Source organism: Schistocerca cancellata, chromosome 1, assembly GCF_023864275.1.
Source record: "Schistocerca cancellata isolate TAMUIC-IGC-003103 chromosome 1, iqSchCanc2.1, whole genome shotgun sequence".
NCBI classification, from domain to species: Eukaryota; Metazoa; Arthropoda; class Insecta; order Orthoptera; family Acrididae; genus Schistocerca; species Schistocerca cancellata.
Genome location: NC_064626.1, coordinates 722,090,636 through 722,111,342, shown reverse-complemented (window position 1 = coordinate 722,111,342; position 20,707 = coordinate 722,090,636). Strand labels below are relative to the sequence as shown.

General features: G+C 37.7%; 1 protein-coding gene across 4 annotated transcripts in view; it reads left to right on the top strand.

Annotated features, from left to right (window-relative positions):
- Positions 1–301: 301 nt before the first annotated feature.
- Positions 302–20,707, top strand: part of LOC126185077 (E3 ubiquitin-protein ligase RAD18-like) — a 110,837-nt gene continuing 90,431 nt past the window's right edge. The window contains exons 1-3 of one of the 4 annotated variants that reach the window (XM_049927882.1): positions 302–320; positions 18,446–18,545; positions 18,624–18,702. In XM_049927882.1, coding sequence (XP_049783839.1) covers positions 18,504–18,545; positions 18,624–18,702 — 121 coding nt within the window. In that variant the 5' untranslated portion in view covers positions 302–320; positions 18,446–18,503. Of the gene's footprint in view, positions 321–507; positions 1,158–18,445; positions 18,546–18,623; positions 18,703–20,707 lie in introns of those variants that run through there. The other 3 variants (XM_049927890.1, XM_049927873.1, XM_049927865.1) reach the window with 3 other exon arrangements.

Genomic DNA, 20,707 nt, shown 5'->3' with positions numbered 1-20,707 from the left:
GGGATAAAAAAAATCTCTCCTTGTTATCCCCGAATAGCCTAGAATAGAATTCAACTACCACAAGATGACCAAAATATTGATACGTTTACAGGATCATGAATTTCGCTGCCATTTTATAAACATAGAAACATTTCACACACAAATCTAACGAAACCCCCTCGAGAATGAACTCCTTATGCCTTCGCAAGTTCAAATCACATAAAAAGAGAAAAGTACTTGCTGCATCAAACTATATTTACTATGTTAACAGTGACTCTGTGAATGATCCACTATCTCTAAGTTCATGACTTGTCGTGCTTGGAGTTAGCCAAGCTTGAAGGGTATGGAATACACTTGTTTACAGCTCAAATTCTTTATGCAGCCCATTTATCGCCAGTTATTTGTGTAGGCGATATTATAAACAATATTTGACATTGTGGTGTAATGTAGCGGAATTTGAGTATGCTTATAGCGGAAATAACTTTTATTTGGCTGGCAACACTGATTTGTAGTAGTCAATGAGCTTCGTACCAATACAAAATAAGCAAAGGCGGGAAGGGTAGATTGAAAGTGTTATCATTCTTTGGGGGTATTGTATTTTGTGTGAATTGTAAACAAAGCGGGTTCGTCGTTGGAACAACGAAAATTCAGCTTAATTATTCTTGAGATCGTGTGTGTAAATCTAATGTTCTTGTTGAGAAAGCTGCCTGGGACAGTATATGAAGTGTCAGTTACAGCAGATATTTTGCTATGAAATGCGTAAACAGATAGCGAAGTATTTATTTTTTTAAAAGAAAGATAGGGGACACATGACTGATACTTAATGGTTTGTTGATCCTGTATGTGAGTTTGTCAACGAGTTTTGTAGGTGCAGTGCACCTTTGTTGTGAAATGCTGTGTGTTTCAGAGTTTCAGGATATGATTAGTTTTTTGTGAGACTCTCACTTGTTGGTAGTACAATTTGAAAAGTAGCCTATTCGTATTTTGGTTTATTATTTTAACCAGAACAATGATTGTGGTGTGATCCGTTACGTATACGTGGAATGAAATTTATTAACTGACAGTACATAAAATTTAATAAATACCCCGTACTAGACTAGCATTGACAGACATCAGTGCTTCTTAAGATTTGAGGGCATGAACACAGGAGACGTCAAAAGAATAACTGAACAAGTACGGTATGTACCACCAATTCACATCGCTTTTGTGTGATAATGGCCCAGGGAGAAAATTGTTTTTGGCCCTAATACATGACATAGTTTGAGTCACTGTGAATTTTGATTTACGTCACCATTTGAGGTATAAGAAAAATTCGTGTTAATTTCCTGCCAAAAATAGTTTACAGCATTAAGAATTTATTTTCATATTACTGTTAAAAACCTGTTAAAAAGTTGCCTTTGACTGTGAAACTGGAACTTGGGAAGGTTCACATAACAGTTAAGTCAGTTTGCTAAATCATATTATTAATTATTGAATCAAGAACGTGGCACACTATCTGATATAAGAATTACAGAAAATTTCTTGACATTGTGAAAATGCTTCTGCCTTACGGTCAAGCATTGAGATGTCTTCTGACTTTATTGTTTAAATGTTTTGACCAAATGAATACATTTGAACAAATGTTAACTAATGCGAAATACACGTTAGTTTACGTTGTAGGCATACACTTCTTGTACGGTTAATGAGAATAGTCAGTCCAAGTCGTTTTCACACATGTGAAAATGTAATTTTTTCAGAATACTAGTTGTAGGCTACGTGAGTCTATGGGTGTGCAACCAGTTCCTGCTTGTTTGTATTTGAAAACAGAGGGATGTGTAGATTTAACCATAAAGTTACCTGCATTGGTGTGATAAGGAATGCAGTTCTCACAAACTAAAAATTCAGCTTCCTAACTAGTTGTTTAAATTATACAACTACAAGAAAATTTGAACAGGTTGTATCATAACATACATCACCTTTTATAATTTTTCTGTATTACACCATTACTAATCATACCAGACAGAAAAATTGGTCACACCCAAGAGAAATGACAGATACCACTCTAATATGAGGGTAGTTTGAAAAGTTCTCGGAACGGATTTGGGGGGGGGGGGGGTGGACGGGACGGGACGAATTACATCAATGAAACTTTTATTTTTTATTTTTCAATGTAGTGTCCTTGTAGGTTAATGCACTTGGTCCAACGATGTTCCAGTGCCTTGATCCATCTCGGAAATGAGTTTCCTCCAGGCCTGCAAAATAGTTGTCAACTCCGGCTATCAATTCTTCGTTTGAAGTGAATCTTCATCCACCAAGAAAAAATTTCAGTTTTGGGAAGAGATGGAAGTCTGATAGCCATATCGGGTGAATAAGGCAGGTGTGGCAACAATTCATACCTTAGTTTGTGTAATTTTGCCATGGTGATCGCACGTGTGTGCGAGCGTATGTTGTCTTAGTGGCGGCGCCCATCTTGCAGATAATTTTTTCATTTATAATTCTCCAGTTAAAATGTGACTCCTTTCAGATGACATCTGGCAAGTGTGTGCAATTTCACGCACTTTCATTTGGCGATCCTCCATGACCATTTTGTGCACTTTTACAATGATTTCTGGAGTAGTGACACATCTTGGCCGATCACTGTGCGGATCATCATCTAAGTTCTCCCGAGAAAATTTAAATTCATTTATCTCCTTGGCAACTGTTGAATATGAAGGAGCAGAGTCTCCCAGTGGATTCTGGAAATCAGCATGAATGTCCTTTGCTTTCATAACTTTCTGTACAAAGTACTTAATCACTGCTCAAATCTCGATTTTTCCATCTTCACAAATCACTATGCGGGAATAGCAACAGTGCCACATCATCGCCACAACTCTCCGCTAAGAGTACTGACATGGCACGTATTTACAGATCACAGTGCACTGAATATCATGTGAACAACTTGTTGTGCTAGTGCTGACCTCTCCTGGTGATTCCGAGAACTTTTCAAACCACTCTTGTACCATGTAACACCACCTCTAAACTTGATAATGGCCTCAATTTGGCAAGAAAGAGAATCTACAAGTTTCATGAAGTGCGTGCTATTTTATTCAGCTGAAACCAGCCATAGATGATTAGATCCCATAAAGCTACAAAATAGTGAGGATGTTGATTATAATATTTCAGAGAGCCCAAGACATGTTTTTAATTAATATCAGGTGATCTAACAGGCCTTTCGAGTTGAGGTATGGTGCCTGAAAGTTTGTTAAACGAGGAATGTGCACATACAGTTCCCTTAATATAGCTGTTGCCATCCCAAAAGACAGTAGTGTTCACGGCAGACTCTTCATGAGTATATAGAAAAAAAGGTTCATACTTGGTCTCTCAGAATACTGAAGTAAACATGTAATTCTCATTGTCACTTGGCTGTAGTACAGTATGTCCCCATAGCATTAGAGAACTATATCTTGTATGGACTACTCTATTCACACTTGCTTCCAGTCAATTGCGGACCACTTTCTGTGATGTTTGGCCCACTGAAGGCTTGCAGCTTTATGTATTGCTGTGAGCAGGGATCTTTTATAATTAGGTACCCAATTCCAATGTTTGCCAAGAAACTGGTTGAGATTAACCCTCATCCAAGGATAGCAGCAATTCCTGTCAGCTTTGAAACCTTTTGCCTTTGACAAAGTGTGACACATCTCCAGTCTTTGGTTTAGATCCTTGAATGCCTGCTGCTCTTACATTGTGTTACATTTCTGTAGACATGTTGATACACAAACACATGGGCAACTTTATTCGTGAGGTGGTCACATAAACACCTTGGCACCTTTATTTGTGATGTGGTCATGGGCATGTCCAAACAAAGTAGTTCCTCTCTTGGGTGTTCAAGAAGCCATGAAAATTTGCTTATACTTATAACAACTTTGCCATTTCTTTCTCAGACTAAACTTTTTTATACGTAATTTTCGATGTAATGTTCAGATATTTTTGCTTTGTGTGAATGCCCATGCAAAGTGGTACTTATCTGCAGAATACTCACAACCCATGTCTTTATGAAGCTTTTGATTACAAATTGTTGTTTCAGAAATTAAAGAGGCATATAGCTGACAGAAATATAATTGTTGAAGCAGTAAAGTTTGCAAAGAAAATTACAAGAGACATTATTGTATGTCCAGTTCCTGGAAAAATAACAGGGATGTTGAAAAATGCTTAGGCCTATATAACATTTCTCCAACCTGTTGGTAAACTAACTTTTTTCTTAAATAATTCCCAAGACTGTAGGTTTTCTAATAAAATAAAAATATTCATGGATTTTCCCTATGAATGGACACACAAATTCGAAATAAAAAGCTTTTTACTGTGATGAAAATGGGATAATTCCATCTAAGTTTATCCAGGCCTGACACCACTGCATCAGATTTTCAGAAACGTTTTTTGCTTGTTACTTTTGCGATAGTTATAACTAGTGTAAAATTTCTTCTCTATATTTCTTATAGTTTTTGAGGAAAAAGTGGTAAAGTTTTCAAAAAGCATACATAAACGCTGTGGTTGAAGCTTCCCATTTGGATTGCATTACTTTAGAGAGAGAAAGAGAAAAATTATTTGTAACACATCACTGTTATATTTTTCCAGATGAATCAAAAAGGATGTATCTTCTGAGGAAAAGATATTAAAATAACTCCACTCAATATTGGTATGGGAATATTGGTAATTAATTTAAATTTTTATGACCTAAAAGATGATGTCTTAAATGTGCAAAATATTTTCGAATGTGGTTTTAAAAAAGCATGGGGTTTGATAGACTGGGGATTTTCATTTGCATACAAAGGTATTTCATGTCATTGTTCCGAAGGTCATTTAAAAGACATTATGTAGACTGAAAAGCTTTAGTAAATGTGTCACATGGTTTGATAAAATAATAAAAGTACAAAGCCAAAAGTTATAATTTTAACTGGAATATTTTCAATACTAATATTAACTTTATTTAAGGGTAGGCAAAAGTTTAAAGTTAAAAATGTGCATGTTCAGCAGTTAAGGTCCATGTATCTCTCAAGGGAAAGTTTTAATAGCACCTTTACTTTTAATCCACTGTGACAAATTAGGTTAGCTGTTAACTTCGTATTGTTTCATTAAAAAATAATATACTCTTCCTAATGTGCTTGATCCAGTTACACCAAAGTATATAAAGAGGTACAAAACAAGAATTTTCCTTTTTGGGCCAAAAGAATGCTGCTGGTCCAGACGGGTGAAGAAAAAGAAAATTAGCATCTCCTTGTTCATCACATACATTCTTGATGAAAGCAAAGCATCAACTGTCATCATGTACAGCTCCAAAAGATTTTTCTTGGGGATGGGTACTTTTCCACTATGAGGCATTTAATTGAACAAAAAAAATCAAGAATGGCTTTTGATAACAAGTTACTCTTTTTAACTTCTAATCAATAACAGTAAAATGGTTTGTAATTGTGAACATTCCTGGGTGTCATATATTGTCTTCATTGCAAAAAATCTCTTCTTGAGATTGTTGTATAAGAATTCTATGTTGATTTTCGCTAAGAAGGGGAAAAAATTATTTATTTATTTATCAATAGACTATTTAGTACAATAGTATCGGATGTATCAGCAACATTACTTAAATAATATTTACATATAAAACATTAACAGAATGGGATAAGACAATGTGAGGATAAGGCAGGAAATAGGTCATGGCATAATCAAAAAAACCATCCCAGCATTCATCGTAGTGACAAGGAGAAACCATGGGAAACGCAAGTCAGGATGACTGGAGGGAGAATAAACCCCATTCTCCCGAATGTGAGACTCCACTGCATGAAGAATGGAGTAGCCACTTCACTCACTAGGGGAAGGGGAATCACAAACTACAACATCTGCATTGTGAGTGTGACGTGCACAATAATAAATAAATGGAAAAGAAATTTTGAGAATAACAACACTACTGAAAATGTGAAAATATGTCAACAAAATACATAACACTGCAGAAAAATACAAAAAGCACAATACGTCAATCAATTACGTAGGTAAATCATGAAACTCAGATTTAAAACAACCCTTAAAAAAGTAATTGCATAAGCACATTATGTATCACTGCTTAAAAGTTTAAAGCGCAAGCACAAAAAGATGCTGACACTATAACCATCACAATAACATAAGCACCAAATTCCCTCGTTGCCAATGTGTACCACACTGTATCTGAAACAGAAGAAATAGAAAAAAAGAAAGCAGAAACATTCTTTGCAAAGACAAACACAGCATCAGTGGTACCTCACTTAACATAATCAAAAGAACCCAACAGTCCATCTAATCATATAAGAAACACTTTTCAAAAAGAAATGATTTTAACTCTGATCTAAAAGCCATTTCTGTCTCCAGCCTCTTTATTTATGTTGGCAGTGTATTATAAAGAATGGCACCAAACCACCTCACATGTCCTTGAATGCGGGTTGTTCTATTGCATTCCATCTGGACGGACCCACAGTTTTGAGTATTATAAGTTGGTTAGCAGGTCTCCAAGTCTTGTCATCAACACCCATTTGGATACGTACAAGGAGGGTACAGTAAGCAAACACAAATTTTTAAATAGGGGCTTGCATTGAGCCCTAGCCAAACTATGTGACAAGATTCTGATAACCCTTTCCTGTAATGCAAAAATTTCATTTAATCAGCTATTAAATTTACCCCAGAAAATTATTCCATAAGTTGCAAGGGGCTGGCAGTAACCAAAGTAATCCATTCTAGCACCACCTGAAGAGTGAACATAAGAGATAATTCTCAGAGCAAAACGTGCAGAACTCAGTGTCTGTGAGAGACCAGTTATGTGGTCTTTCCAGTTTGTCTCGGTCGATATATGTTCCTAAATGTTTTATGCATCACACCCAATATTAGCCTTTGCAGTTATTGTAAATGCCAGATGCAGTTGTTATTTGTACATCATCCTCAATACACGTTTTACAATTCCTTCTAATCCATTACACATAGACATACCATGGCTAGTCACAAGAAAAGGAATCTTCAGTGTCAGTAGAAAAAACATTTTTGTGTTCACACAATATTTAAAGCTTCTCCCATTTTTATATTTAATGCTCAGCCAACCACTTCTTTCTGAGTAGCTTTTATAAATCCTACATCATGCTCCATATCATTACTTGCAAAGTAGTGGTTTACTATTACCAATTTGTTTCCCACATTTATCACATAAACACAAACAGGATGGATTGTACAGCTGCTTTATGTCCAGTAGTAACTCGGGATTTCATTCTGAATTACAAAACTGTACTTTTCAGGAGAGTCCATTAACAGAATTGCTTTTTCAGAGGTTAGATTTTCTTTCAATTTTTTTTCAGGGATCTCACTTGACACTTAGACATAAATAAATAAATATAAATAACTGCAGGTTTAAGTGCCTATAATTTTGTTACAAAGTATTCAATAACAGTTACAGACTTCTTTAACAGTTCTGTCTTATAGTTTTTGGTAACTCACTGGCTGTACTCGATTTCTTTATCGGCAACTTTGCTAAGCTAATTTTACATACTAAAAGTCTGACAGTTTGTCATCACTGGGACAGTTGTAGTTTTCCGAGTTACATACAAGAAATTCTATAAGTCCTTTACATGTTTCTTCAGAGCGTTCCATATCCAAAAGCAGTTTCACATTTTGGTGGATACCACAGACACGTACCGTTGAGTACCTGCAGTGTCAGTTAAAATACACCACTTTCGTCTTAGTGAACAAAATTTGGAAAAAGCAATATTAATGTTTGGGTTATACCGTTTAAAACAAGATCTTCTTACACAAACCATTTTTATTAACGATATTATCCCATCAGAATTTTTGGGTTTCTTAATAGTTTCGGGTCGACAGAAGCGTCCGATCCCACGCGTCGGCTTTGACCCGTGACATAAGGGTGTTGTCGTGTGTGACGTCATGACGGCGTGGAGTTTGGTTTGAGTGTGGCTGTCTCCAGTTCTGTTTTATCTCATTTTGTTTACTTTTCTGATCTGTTCGTTCTATCTCGTGAGATTTTTTTTTTTTTTTTTTTAATTTACAAACGCTTATTACTTATTTTAATTATCTGTTTCCTCCAATTTCTGTTTTAGTTTATTATATTTATCTTTCTGATCTGTTTGTTCTATCCTGTGAGATCTTTTTTTTAAAAAAGACAAAAAACACTAATCAGCTACTGAAGCATCTTTATCTTCTATGGGTTGCAGGGGTTACGACGCCTGGGGAGGTGGGTGGGTATTCATGCAGGGCTGTCTTCACTTACACGTTGTAGCTACGCAAGACGTCTAAATTTGTTTATATTTAGTTTGCCCCCCCCCCCCCCCCCCCATCCAAAACACCCCATTTCCCGCGCTTGTCCTGTTAGTGTCATTAGGCTTCTTGTGGAAAGTGTGTGTGTTTGTTTTTGTTTCCGCCATATTTGTGATGTCATGGGTCAAAGCAGACGGGAGGGATCGGACGCTTCCGTATTTCCATAGTTTCATCATCCCTACTATCAGAAATTTTGAGACTGTAATCTGCCTGGTACACTTTTTCCCCAAAACATGCTCCACTATTTCTAGCTTCTGTTTGCCATATGAGGCCTTGCTGCTGCAATTTGGAATGGATTGAAGTTTTAAGGGAGAGCAATACAAATCTTTCAAAGTTTTATTTGCATTCTCAATATTTTGACTTTTTAGTACTGGCACATGAAATGCCACCTCCCACTTACCTGCATTACTGTCATTTCCTTCACTGATTTCAGTTTTTTGTTCACAAATCTTATGACATGCTGTACACGGTTTTTGCTGTGTTTTACATAGATTCTTCTTGCACTTATAGTTCTTTCTTGATCTTCTTGTGGATCTTAGGAATGCCAAATGTTGTTGGTCTTCATTCATCATTGAAAATTTTTGAAGAGTTTTTACTGAAGTTTAGGTCACCAAATGACTTGATGTAAATAATTTTCTTATGTTATGTGAATCTATATTTTCAATTGTAATTAACTGAGCACTATTTCATTTAAAAGCATACTTCATTACAAATTGGATGATAAATGGCTTGGCCGCCAGAAAATATGACCTGTATTTCAGAAAGACAAAGAGCAAATGATGCAAATGGGCTAACTGTTGAATGTCAGTGATTGTTACGTTGCTTTCATGTCTGTATAGGTTTTGGGCAAGCTACTGCAGGCACACAAAATACTTTCTTACCACTGTGAGTAGGTGGTTAGATTCACAAATAAATCCAATATATTACAGTCTTTCAAAAATTACTGAATTAATAAAATGAAATAATTTTTTCACAAATAATTTGTCTGCCTACAGTAACTGATATTTAAATATGCTAATTTAATACCACTGTGTCTGAGGCACTGGATGTCAGGCCTGGATGAACTTACTGGAAATTGCACTTTTTTCCCTCACAGTAAGTAGTAGTTTTTAATATGCAATTTATTTGTGTGTCCATTTGTAGAAAACCCATTAATATTATTATATTAGAAAGTCAACAACCTTGAGAATTACCTATTCCTGAGATATTATGGGTATAACAGCATGTTATACAGTACTGAAAAAGTATATGTTTGTGTCTTCAGTCACAATTACCTTTTATTGTTGCCTGGCTACTGGGTTTGGTACACAGTCGCATCCTTAGGCCATCCTCTTGTATGTAGTTATCACACTTGCTTCCCAAATAGTTGTGTCAAATTCTCAACCTTGGGGATTAAGACCAAAACTAGATTCCCAGGAGGTTGGAGAAATGTGATATAAGTATTTTTCAGTGCCCTTGTAATTTTTCCTGTAGTCGGAAAATGACATACATTAGTATTTTTTGTAACTTTAACTGCTTAATTAATTGTTTTCTGTTAACTATATGCCTCTCTCAATGTATGAAGAAAATTCTAAATCAAAACTTCATATATTCCTGTATATAAGTACCCCTCAGCAAGGAAATTGTGCAGAGCCAAGTTACCAGAACATCACTACATCGAAAATGTAATATTAAGAAAAAAGTTTTAGTCTGAGTAAAACACACACACACACACACACACACACACACACACACACACACACACACGCACACACACACACACAGAGAGAGAGAGAGAGAGAGAGAGAGAGAGAGAGAGAGACGTGTTACAAATCATAGAATTATTGGGTGATTTGATTTGGAGTGATCCTTCTGCCATTATGTCACATCTCCTTGTCAACCCATTGTATTGTGCTGATTCCATATGATCATCTGGTACACATGTACCACTTCATGGCCATGATGAAGTCATATGACCACCTGGCACCTGTTCTCTGCCATCTACAGTGCTCCAAAGTGATAAGTGTGCTCTTTTAAGAGGAGTGACAAATAGTTTTTTATTGCAGTGAGCCGATTCACTAGTACAACTGCAGGTCCAACTTCCCTTCACTGGACTTCTTTAAACACCAATAGTACTATTACAACACAACTACAACTTTTTCTATATGATGTTTTTTTGGTATATTTACAACTTGTAGATTTCTTGAGTGTCTATCTGGGACACATTGTAAGTTCTCCATGATATTTTCTCAAACAGACTTGTTACCATCTTCAGGTGGTTGCTGATGACTGCTGCTCTGCTCCTCTCCTGTAGGTGTTGGACTTTACCCCCTCCACTCTGCTACTGACATTGTCTGTGCAGCTGCTGCATTGGGTGGTTGTAGGGGTGACGATCCCCAACTGCAAACTGTTCACCCCAGTCTCTGCATTATCACCATCAAGTGCAGACCTCACTGTATGGGAATGCTTTGCTTTTTCTCACCACGATGCAGGATTCCACACCTGACTCAGTTGTAGGACACTATCTTTGCTAATTAGACCTTTTTCTCATTCCAAAATTCTGTTGATTTTTCTGAAGCTACTACCGACAAAAAGAATGCACAATCGTTAGTGATTTGTGCTCCTGATTTGCTTCATGTTTATGTCTAGGTACAACCCATAGTGCATGCCCTATCTACTTGTTGGTGTACCCATTCCTTCAGGGTACTGTTTCCACACACTTCAGTTAAGTTGGAAGGCTGCCTTTGTCTCAGATGGATTGCACTCTGTGAGCCAGTGTGTGTAAAATACACTTGTGATAGTAACTATTGTGAGTACAGGAGGCGTGCAGTTGCGAGTCAGAGTGTGCAGGGTTTGCGTGTACACGGTGTCATGGCTTGCAATGTGGTTTCCATTTCACCAGGACGTCAAGAAAGAAGACAGCGTCATCCTTTTTCACCTCCATAGTAAAATTGTGTCGGGGTGAAAGGAGTTTAGGCAATGGAGAAATTCACCTAAGCTGACCTGTCCATGTGGCTGAAAGACAAAATATATCATTATCACATAACATTTGAAACATACTGATTTCATGGACATATTTGCCACAACTGGCAACAGAGATAGTGCAGTGTTGATGCTGTCCATCTGTTCATAATAATTTACATCCAACAGTAACTAAGTTGACCTGTACAAAGATGTTGGTCTCGAATTTCGTACTAACCAATTCTATGGATTCCTTTCGTGGTACCCTGGTTAAAAAATCACTGAGAAAAAAAGTGTCAAAAAGTCACTGAGAAGTCACTATCATTGCGGTGAAATTCTCATTGATTTACAAAATAAGTAGAATAATGGATGTGATGTTGGCATTTCCCCCAAGATGGACTCAGGAGAGTAGACAGGCATTTGGCCATGCCATATGTTTCTGTTCCTGTGTTGCTGACTGTGGACCACAGTGGTATGCTCTCTGTCGACTTTTGTCAGCCCATACAGTTGTCACAGAGCAGCTCATGCTCAAAGTTTCTTGACAGTTTTCATATCGAAAGTACTGCGAAGATTTCTTGCCATATCAGGACTGCAGCAGTCATTTGTATCACAAAATGAGACAGTTTGGCACTCACAAGACAGAGAATCCACTATACTTGTCACTGCCTGGATACCACCTCCAAGAAACTGTTGGTATCGCTCCAGCACTCTTATGAAGGAGATTTGACAAGTCTAGTAAATTTCCATGATAGACTGGAACATTTTTGTTGTGCCTTCCTGGTTGGTAAGCTTGAGTATTCCAAAGATCGTATGAAAATTTGAACAATGTTCAACATACAGTTCATTGTTGACAGCTGTCTGAATTGGTCAATGTATCGACTGTGTTTGAGAACCGAGTTTTATGCTGTTATTAAACTATTTCATGTGAAGGGTTGGACTGCTGTACAAATCAAAACAGAACTGGATGAAGTTCACACAGACTTTGCATCATTATTGAAGACGATTTACTTTTCGATTAATGAACTTAAAGGTGGTCGGCCAAGCACCGAAAATGAAACGTGCTCTGGCCATCCAGTTGAGTCACCACAAAGAAAACTATTGACAAAATCCATGATGTGGTAATGCAAGATCACCTAATTAAAATTCATGAAATAGCTTGGACTGTAGGTATCTCAACTGACAGAATGCGTAATATCCTGTATGGAGAATTGGCTATGAAGAAGTTGTGCACCGCTGTTGCTCACTGTTGACCAAAAGTGCACCCACTACAACATTTCAGCATAATGCCTGTGGTGTTTAATTGCATTCCTCAAGACTTTTTGTGCCAATTTGCAACTGTTGATGAAATATGGATCCATCATTACACAGCAGAGTCAAAATGGCAGTCAAAACAATGGACAGAGGCCAGTGAAAGTGCAGTGAAGAAGGCAAAGACCATTTTGTCAGCTCCACATAGATTGCTTGGAAAAAGGCAGAGCCGTAACTGGACCCTATTGTGCTTCATTGTCGAATCATTTGCAACTTGGCATTGCCTGAAAAAAGGCCAAGATTTGCATGCTAAAAAGTGCTCTTTCTCCAGGGTAATGCACCATCACAGAAATCAGCAATAACAATGACGAAAGTGCATGAATTGGGCTTTCAGTTGATTCCTAATTCACACTATTCAACAGCCCCAAATGATTTCATCCTGTGAAGCTTTTGCTTGCTGGGAAGAAATTTTCATCAAATGAGGAAGTGCTAGTTACAGTCAACAAGTATTTTGCAAAGTTTGACTGAACCTATGTTTCTAGTGGGATGAAAAAGCTGTAGGATCGTCACACCAACTGTATATCATTCAAAGGAGACTGTGTCAAGAAGTAAGGTGAAATGTGCCATACACCCACCACGGCTATGAGCTGCTGCTCTGTGACAACTTTATGGGTTGCCAAATGTCCACAAACAAGGCAGCCCCCTTTGGTCTATAGTCAGCAATGTAAGAGTAACAACATATGGCTTGTCAAACAACTGGTCGCTCTCCTTAGTCCGTCTGTCAGTGTCACATTCACTTTGTACATCATCCACAAGAACTTCACCTCAACAACAAAAGTGACCTGCTGATGAATTTAGATGTGGTGTCCTCTTTCACCAAGTTATCACTAAAGGATTCCAAGGAATTGATAAGTCTGAAGTTCAAAACCAAACTGACAGAGTCTTTGAGCTTTTGATCATCTCAATGTACTACCTGCTTGGTGGAAATTCTTATGAAAAATCTGATAGCTTTGCCACAGGGCGCCCCGTGTCAGAATCATGGTGAACTTGGTCAAGGAAGATTTCAAGGAGAGACAGTGGCTCAAGACCAGTTGAAATCAACATGGAACTGGAAATGCTGTGCGGCTAGGGCCTTCCGTTTGGTAGACCGTTCGCCTGGTGCAAGTCTTTCGAGTTGACGCCACTTTGGTGACTTGTGTCTCAATGGGGATGAAATGATGATGATAAGGACAACACAACACCCAGTCCCTGAGCGGAGAAAATCTCCAACCCAGCTGTGAATCAAACCCGGGCCATTAGGTATGATATTCCGTAGCGCAGATCACTCAGTTACAAGGGGCGGACAAATCAACATGTTTCTACCATGATGTGGATGACACAAACTAAGGACAACTTAGGTTAATTTCTCAATCACCTCACCACACTTTGCTTAACATACAATTTACTATCGAGGTGAAACAAGATTGCACACTCCTGTTTCTTGACATCTTGGTGGAATGGAAACCAGATGGCAGGCTGGGACACAGTGCGTACAGAAAGCCTACACACAATGATCTGTACCTACACACCTTCAGTAGTCATCACAACTCTCTGCATGAAGGTATTTCGCTAACACTGGTTCACAGGGTGTGATCCATTTGCATCCAAGACAGTCTTCCAATTGAGCTGAAGCATGTTTTATTTATTTATTATTTTTTATTGTAGTTTTAGGGCGCAAAAGCTGAAACACGTGGAAATAGCATTCTGAAGGAGTGAGTAGAGCAACAAATAGATAAAGCGCATATTTAAACACCTTGTACCTAGACAACAGCAAGAAGGAACAGAAAAACACAAACCAATAGTGTATATGCCATTTGTCAGCTAGACCAACAGAAACATCAGTAGAATCTTGGAGTGACACAATGTCAGATGTGTATTTCTGCCTCCCCCTGTGATCTTGACACTGCTGGGTGCAGTAAAGGATGATCTAAGCCATGACAAACCAGGGGTCTACCAAATCCCCTACCAATGTGGCAAGGCAAACATTGGGAAAACTGTACACACGTTAGACAAGAGGAGCTGCGAACATAGACACTACTCTGAAGTACACCAGACCCTCAAATTAGCTGTGGTCTACCTTAGTATAAAAGCTGGCCATACTACGGATACAGCAAATCCATGATTCTTAGATAATCTTTTTGCTTCTGGTGTTGCCTGATTAAAGAGGCCATTGAAATTAAGGTCCAAGATGATCTAGCAAACAGAGATAGGCAAGGAACCCTGAACTGAGCTGCAGAAAAGCAAAACATTTGCACCTGATGGTGGTAGAACAGAGAACTGGGACCACAATTCACAGCTGGATGACTTCACCACCTCCCCTAGCAGCTTTATGGATGGCAACAGGAACTGTGGGGGTGGGGGGGTTGACAGCCAGCTTATATAGAATGCTGACTCAAGTAGAGCAGCAGTTATCAGGAAACACAAGAAAATGGCAAAATTTCTGTTTGCCGTAATATCAGGGAGAACTTATTTTGGGACCTGGGTGGACACCTGAAGTTCTGTTAACTACTGTTATTTATGTTGTATGTTTCAGTTACTCACCAGTAAGCTATTTCCTAGTCTCTCGTGCTATCTCATTGGGTAGTTTTGTAGTTCGTTTTCCTCTCTGAACGCTGACTGAAATGCATCCTTTCCTTCTGTACAACATGTTGAGTTATAAGTGAGTTCGTGCACTAATGTGCAATAGAATCTTCTAGAAAAACTTCCTGGATATATTGTAGCTGTGATTTGCCATCAGTGCTCCAGGTTACCTCTTTCTCTGTGCTGTTATACTATCCGTCATTTATTGCCAACCATTACCATACATTTATTGTGTGCACTTGACTGCCCTGTGAGATCTAGAGCTCCCAGTCTGTCATCAGCAGTAGTGGTGGTGTGCTATTATTTGATTCTGTGAAAATATTTGTATAAACCTGTTGTAGCTGCGCAGTGAGCAAACTGGTTTATGTTAACATGGAAATGGCTTGATTGTTGCTATGGTGGAACAGCAGTTGGGAACTACAATCTATTTCAGAAAGCTGACTGAGAAAAGATCAGTACAGATAGTATTGAGACAGGTGGGACAGTAGGTAGCATACTAGACTCTAAATAATTAGCATTTACACCTCTGTATGATCAGCCTAATTTATGTTTTCCATGGACCCATTAAACCAGGGGCGGGCAGGAATTCTGCACGTGTGCGGTGCACATGCACGTGTGCAGTTAATAGGTGTTCTGTGTGCACACAGGGGCAAGCTGGCCACCCGCTTCTCACCCCTCCCCACCATACCGTCTCTCCGCTTCTTCCCCTGTAATGCGTTTTGTTTCCTGGCCTGCTCTATTAAATGAAGGAATAAGGTTAGTAGGAGTGCTTGAAAGTAATCATGGTTTGAAAGAGTACCTATTACCTATGATACGTTTTATTTAATTATCACAGGTGGAGTTTACAATACGTTTAACGTCTGGAACAAAATTTCTACATACAGACAAACGCAAACAGTTACGTAAATTTTCATTACTGATGTTTGCTCTTAACCGAGACTTATTAATTTTCATAACAGAAAAAACACTCTCACAAAAGTATGTCGAGCCCAACATTGACTATCTTCATGGCTTCACGATGGAGATGAGGAAACTCTTGCTGTGGAAAGTTGTGATAAAAATCTATTACACGTCTTGCCAAAAGGAACTTGTCTCTCAGACGAGAATTACACTGTAGATCTATTAATTCCATTTGCAAACTGAGATGAATATCATCTACAGAAACCAGATTCTCTCGAGAACTATTCAAAACCTTGGGATAAGTAAGAGATATCCCCAAATCGCTTGAGAAATTCCTCTTTTATTGCACTAAGAACGGCAACATACTGAAATTTATTATAATGGCGTTCAATATTAAACTTCCGCTCACCAGCGAGAACACTGTCACATATTATACATTTCCAATTTTCACGTTTTTCCACAGAGAACAAATGATTCTCCCATTCCTTTTTAAAAGATAGCAAATCTCCAATTCTCCGTTTCCTTGATTCACTCTGCATTTTCCGGTTATTGAAATACAACGTTCACTACGTAGTGGTCGCTTCACGTCAACGTCCGGAGCTTAGCCTGGTACTACACTGCCGCAACCTGCAGGCTGTCGGCACTGTCCCGTTTGACGATTGCACATGAGCAGCACACGTGCAGCGCTGTGTGCTCATGAGTCGCGTGCAGCGTTTGCCCGCCCCTGCATTAAACCAAGGATGTACAGACTTGCTAGTGCAGCGGGCTGTAAACACCTCACTGTGACTATGTAAGGGCCCAAGGGGGGAGAGTGAGCAGTTGTTAACATCATATGTTTCACAGATGTTCATTATATTTAACAAATGTAATTACAACAGCCTATTTTTACAGAAACATTATTTACACAGTTTATTTTGGAACATGACACTCCATTGTTTTCACAATTGCTTTGATGTTTTGTTCAATTTATGTTGTAAATAAGCACAAAATTGACTCTGCATTATCATTTGACAGACCCTTTTTTTATGGAAAAAATTATTCGCATGTACGGTGTGTCCCAGGAGGAAAGTTCAGTATTTAGTGATATGACAGGAATGATCATCTGTAATCTGAAGCAAAAAAAAGGTAATCTGGTAGGCGTAGGCCCTAAAATAATACTGTACGAGCTATGAGCACGTCTTCATCTTCAATACTGTGAAATAAATTTCTTCTAAAGCAAGCTCTTTGCTTTCCAAATTTTTGGTAGGGGGTAGTATGGACCAAAACAAGAAAAAATTTTGTAGTAAATGTGAGCTCCGAAATGCATACCTTAAGAGCTATGTGCACTAGTTCGGTAGAAGAGATATGTTTCAGAGTAGCGAAAGTGCACTGTTTTTATATTTTCCAGCAGATTCTGTCTGATGCTCCAGAATCTGAACTCAGATCCTTGCCTTGACTATTTATTTAATTATATTTTGAAACCTACTACTACTACTACTACTACTACTACTGCTGCTGCTGCTGCTAAATATATATGTTGGTTTGAAAACTAAGTTTGCTATGTTTCTTGGTATTTAAAAAGGAAGACTGCTACCAATTATTACATTTGTACATTTATATTTTTCTTATGTGGTAAATGTAAACAAGTGCAGTGATTACCTGTGGACCAACACAACTGCAGAACTCATGATTTTTGATAACACAGCATGGTTCCTATTGTGTTGACTGAGTTCTGTCATGAAAGTCTCTTAGAATTAGCATGTTTTATTAACAGTGCTGGTGTCTGGTAACACCTTCAGAAGAAATAGGCAAATTTTGATAACCAAGATGTGCTATTATGATGTTAGCTCCCAATCAAACCATTGCCTTGTTATTCGTAAAATGTTCAGGGGGGAGGGGGTGGGGATGTGACAACAAAGACTATTAATCTAATTTTTGTGAGTAAAACTGTCGTATTCCAACCTAACCTAGGCTTAGCACTAAGTTACAAATTAAACTGTCACCGAAATCAGATTTTTAGCTTTCACATTCATTGGCTTCACCACCTCGCAACCAAAGTGTGACATTACAACTTAACCACAACCTCATTAATAACATATTGGAGAAAACAGTCAAATAATTGTGGCAGTGGCAAAGAAGAGAATGATTTCTATTTCACTGTTAGAAATTCATTGCCTCTTTCCTTACCTCTCATTGGTTTGCATGAAAGTATCATATCACTGGCAACATTAAACTGACACATTGCCAACCTATGATTGGTAGAGAAACAACATGTAACTGCCACTGGTCCTGATCTAGATTTTAGCCAGCAACACATTGTTTGATATGTAATTATTGTGGTTGTATTGTTATATACATTCCAATCAAAATTCAGTACCTTTACTGGGGTCACATATTGAATTATTTCGTGTAGAATATTGTATATCTTTGCTTCAAAATTAACATTGATAATGTTCCCTAATATTGCCCTTTTTCATGTGTGCTTCAGAACTGTGACTGTCTTATTCTCACTGCATTTATGATAACAGAGGAAAGCAACTCACAGAATGACAGCTGCTAAATTGCCTGTTGAATTGTCTGGACTAGAGGTAAATACATTGTAAATAATTCCTGGATTTGCTTTGGTTTGCTTTTTGTTGCTAATATACATGGCATGGTAATTTCAGCAGCTAGACAGGCTCCTTCGGTGTGGAATATGCTATGAATATTTAAGTACAGCATTGATGACGGGGTGTTCTCACAACTGTAAGTATGGGTTGTTATAGATTTTAGTGTTGTAGTGTTACACATGATATAATAATTTATGTATTAACAATAATAAGCAGAGGAAGTAGCAGTTAATATTTCTGTTGCATGGTGTCTGAAAGAATATTTTTTTTATATATGAAAAGAGTATCTTGTCGTTTATGATTTGTGAATGTCATCTTCTGTTTGCCCCCCCCCCCCCCCCCCCAAATACTTATTCTTTTCATTATTACAGGTTTCATCATTTTCAGAGAGTACAACATTTACATTAACAGATTTAAATTAACTTGAAAAACTGAATTATATTTAGAAATGAATTCTGAAATAGACTAATCCAGTAGTGGTTCACCTTTTATCTCTGTTAGCAGTAAAGTTTTCTAAACATCCACTGGTTCCATGTTAATGGTGATTTATAAAGTAGCGAAGTAACTTCAGTCCAAAAAATCTATAAATCACTCATAAAATGAATACTTAAACTTGTTGGCTCCACCGCGTCCGGCCATCCTGATTTAGGTTTTCCGTGATTTCCCTAAATCGCTCTAGGCAAATGCCGGGATGGTTCCTTTGAAAGGGCACGGCTGACTTCCTTCCCCGTCCTTCCCTATTCCGATGAGACCGATGACCTCGCTGTTTGGTCTCTTCCCCCAAACAATCCAAATTGTTGGCTCCAGTTTACATCATGTAGGGATACAGGTGACACATTTAGTGCAGACCTTGATTGCATAATGTCACATATTATAGAAGTAGATAGTAATTTCTTGAGATATCATTGCTCTTCAATTGAAACTTTGATTTAATTGACAGTTGTTAATTCCACATCAGACAAGATGTTTAACATTACCGTGAAACTCCTATTTTATGTTTTCATGCTGTCCAGACTTAAAAAAACGCAAAATTGAGTTAAAATAAGAATTGAGGAAAATGTTTAAACCCACCAAAATATGAACAAAAATACATGTAATTGACAAATATGAATAAAAATCACAATGCTCAACAATAATTTTTATGAAATCTGTCTAATTGAAAAAAATTAAATGTCAAATACAATGTTTATACAATAATTTGTGCCAATGCATTTCATCAGTTCTTAAAAAGATCACAGATGTGAAACAACAAGTAAAAAGTCATCAAAAATTGAAGTTGGTGTGTGGGTACAAGGTAATCGAGCTGTTTTCTGACAAGCTATGACTACAACTTGTACATTCAAAACACGCATTTTTGAGAGATCGTCCTTTGTACTAACCCAGGGAAAAAAATAAATAAATAAATAAAATTAAAAAAAATAGATGAACATGTTGAATTAAACCAAAAACATCACAGCAGCTAAGTGGTTAAACTGTAAGCATAAAAGTGGACATTTTCTTTGTGACATACTTTGTCACCATTGCTGTTATTGTTTCATGCTTTTCTTATGAGGCACGTTTCAGATGCTCACCATCATTAAAGTTTTATTTTAAGCTTGATGAGAGAAACATTAAAACCTTATTGGAAGTCGGCTCAGTCAATTTCTATACTCTGTGTAAAATATAAATTTGAAAGAAAGCATAGGTGCTACAGTTTCACTTCATGCCCTCTATCACTGCTGCCAATCTTTTATGATCTGCTCTGTGTGGTGTGTGTTGTGCAAGGTATATATATGAGTAGTGTGTGTTGGTGTTGCAACTGTATCATGTCAGAGTTGAACACGAAAGTTTTTAAAATGTGCTGTCACAAAACTCTTGTTCTATTTTCATGTGATGTCTCTGTCATAGTACATCATCTGCACTCCCATCACTGAACGGCATCTCCTCCACTCCATACATCCAATAGAAGAGCTCATTTTACATGTGTTAGTGTGTTGTGGTGACTTAACAGGTTGCCAACCAATAAAAGTTCACTAGCCGGAAATGGGCGACGTTTCCTCTATTATGACTGAGCATATTCAGTATTTGAATTTTAAAGGTTGTTGCTGAGTACAGTAGATCAGAAATACATGCAAAAAGATGAGACTGAGTTGTATGTGGCA